Raw genomic sequence first — 2,407 nt, forward strand, 5'->3', positions numbered from 1 at the left:
AACAAAAAAAAAAAAAAGAAAAAAAAAGCCTAAAGATACATACTCTAATTACAATCCAATTTCCTATCATTAAAGATAATATAGTCTATTGAGCATAAATATTCTTCAATACCAATCTGTTAAATCGTATCTTTTACTCCTGATCTATTCGGGCCATTTATTTGATGGATCAGTTATCATATCTGTAAATCAAACAAACGGCGGGTGACCCGAGGGTTATATATATATATATAAATCCCGTAAAAAATACCGATAATTTTGTCTAATCTAGATCGATCCAGTTTCATTCAAATCATTGATATCATCGCGATAATCGAACTATTGTTGGCTTTTATCATTCCTTCGTTACTATCATATAATATGAAATTTCCGCGTCTTTCATATCATTTTACTGATAATAAAAAATTTTATCTAATTTAGATCGATTCAAATCATTAATCTTATCGTAACAATTGAGCTATACTAGCTTTCTATCATTCCTTCGTTACTATTATATAATATGATATCTTTCCATCTTATACATTATCGATTCAAATCATTAATCTTATCGTAACAATTGAGCTATACTAGCTTTCTATCATTCCTTCGTTACTATTATATAATATATCTTTCCATCTTATACATTATTTTATTGATAATGATTCAATTTTAACAATTTCATGACATAACTAATTTATCAAATCTTTTACTACATTTTCTTTTATTATTTCCTACCTTAACTATATTTCCTTCTATTATTCTCATATATTTCCTTTTATTATACCTAAACAACTATCGTATTCTAATTTTACTCATACAGTATACTTCCAACCTTAAACAAACTTTAGATATCATCATTTTCCTCTCTCCCTCTCTCTCTCTCTCTCTTTCCATCATATTCGTCATCTTAATGATATCTTACTATCCTACTAAACTAATATACAATTACAATAATTCATATCGTATCGATTTATTCAATAATTCCATACGGTAATATTAATAAAAGACAAAAATGATCTGAAATATGTATATATTTTAAAGAATGAAATCAATAAATGATGATGAAATATCGAGAAAACGAATCAATCAGTTTGTTGAAAGTGCTGAGTAACATACACTATCAATCTCTTTCTCTACTCTTTACCTCCTCTTCTCTCATTGTACATTCATCTCTCTATATGTGTGTGTGTGTGTGTGTGTGTGCATGTCTGTCTATCTGGTCTGTCTGCTTGTCTGTCTATCTGTCTTGCATATGGTCGTATGTCTAGTGATTGTCATCCAAAGTATACACACATACACACACACACGCATACCATCTAGCAACCATTTGCGCTCAATATTAACCAGTCATTTAGGAATAATGTATATTTTGTCACAGATATAAGACATAAAGGATGAGGGTAGGATAGGATGGGAGGCAGGAGGGGGGGGGAGGATGGGTAGGAGAAAGATAGACAATGGTATAGGGCAATAAAAATGTGATAAATTAAAGATATGGGTAAGTTTTGTTTATATGAATGAGGGTAAAATTTTTTGGGGATAAAGAATGATGTGGGAAGTGGGGAAAGTTCGGGAAAGATTGAATAGGGAGAGGTTGAATATGCGGGGTATAAATTAAGGTTAATTTAATGATTACTATATGTGGTTAAAATTGATGTCCCCTTCTTAATGCTACTATTAATATAATATGGGTACTTCAATGTAATCTTATCAATTCAATTCCGGATACTGTAATGTATGAATGCATATTAGCTTCCTATTTGTTACCTATCACCTATTGATATTATAACTTGATGATCTTTAGGGTAAGTATTTCAGGTTCAATGATCCATTAGAAATTTAGTTACAAATGGTCCCTCATTTAGTAATGATAGTGGTAGTGAATGGTAGTGGTAGTTAGCAGTTGTTGTTGTTGTTGTTGTTGTTGTTGTTGTTGTTATTGTTGTTGTTGTAGTTGTAGAGAAAGGATGAGTGGAATGGGTAAAAGCAGACAGCCATCCTCCTCCCACTCCTATGGGTCAATCCGAGGAGTAGTTAGTAGTGGTAGTAGTAGTAGGTTTGATGTTAAGTGAACCGGACCGATCGAACTTAAACAAGCATTCATTCCACCTCTTTCTTCCTAACTGTCGGAAAGGGAAGCACACCGACATACATACACACACGCACGCGCACACATATACACATACACATACACAGACATATAGTGTGTTATCATCTGTCTAGCCGATATATTTGATGAGACATTAAAACTGTCGCCTGATTTTGTGAGGGGGTTGTCACCTGTGAACGTATAGAAATACGGAAGAGTTCTTGCGTACATCCTAACAATATGTTCAGAAGCAGTTCAGGATCAAAAAACAGAAAATAGGTGAATTTATAATAATTAGATTTAAAATAGAGAGAGAGAGAGAGAGAGAGGAGGAGAGTA

At 32.5% G+C, this 2,407-nt stretch overlaps 1 protein-coding gene across 1 annotated transcript; it reads right to left on the bottom strand.

Moving 5' to 3' along the window:
* Nucleotides 1–1,799: 1,799 nt before the first annotated feature.
* On the bottom strand, nucleotides 1,800–2,299 carry LOAG_14662 (hypothetical protein; the record flags this gene model as incomplete). The annotated part of the gene is made up of 2 exons (XM_003150156.1): nucleotides 1,800–1,990; nucleotides 2,146–2,299. The coding sequence occupies 2 exons, from the start codon at nucleotides 2,297–2,299 to the stop codon at nucleotides 1,800–1,802; spliced, it is 345 nt and encodes a 114-aa protein (XP_003150204.1).
* Between the last annotated feature and the right edge of the window lie 108 nt (nucleotides 2,300–2,407).

This window comes from Loa loa, assembly GCF_000183805.2.
Source record: "Loa loa unplaced genomic scaffold supercont3.125, whole genome shotgun sequence".
NCBI classification, from domain to species: Eukaryota; Metazoa; Nematoda; class Chromadorea; order Rhabditida; family Onchocercidae; genus Loa; species Loa loa.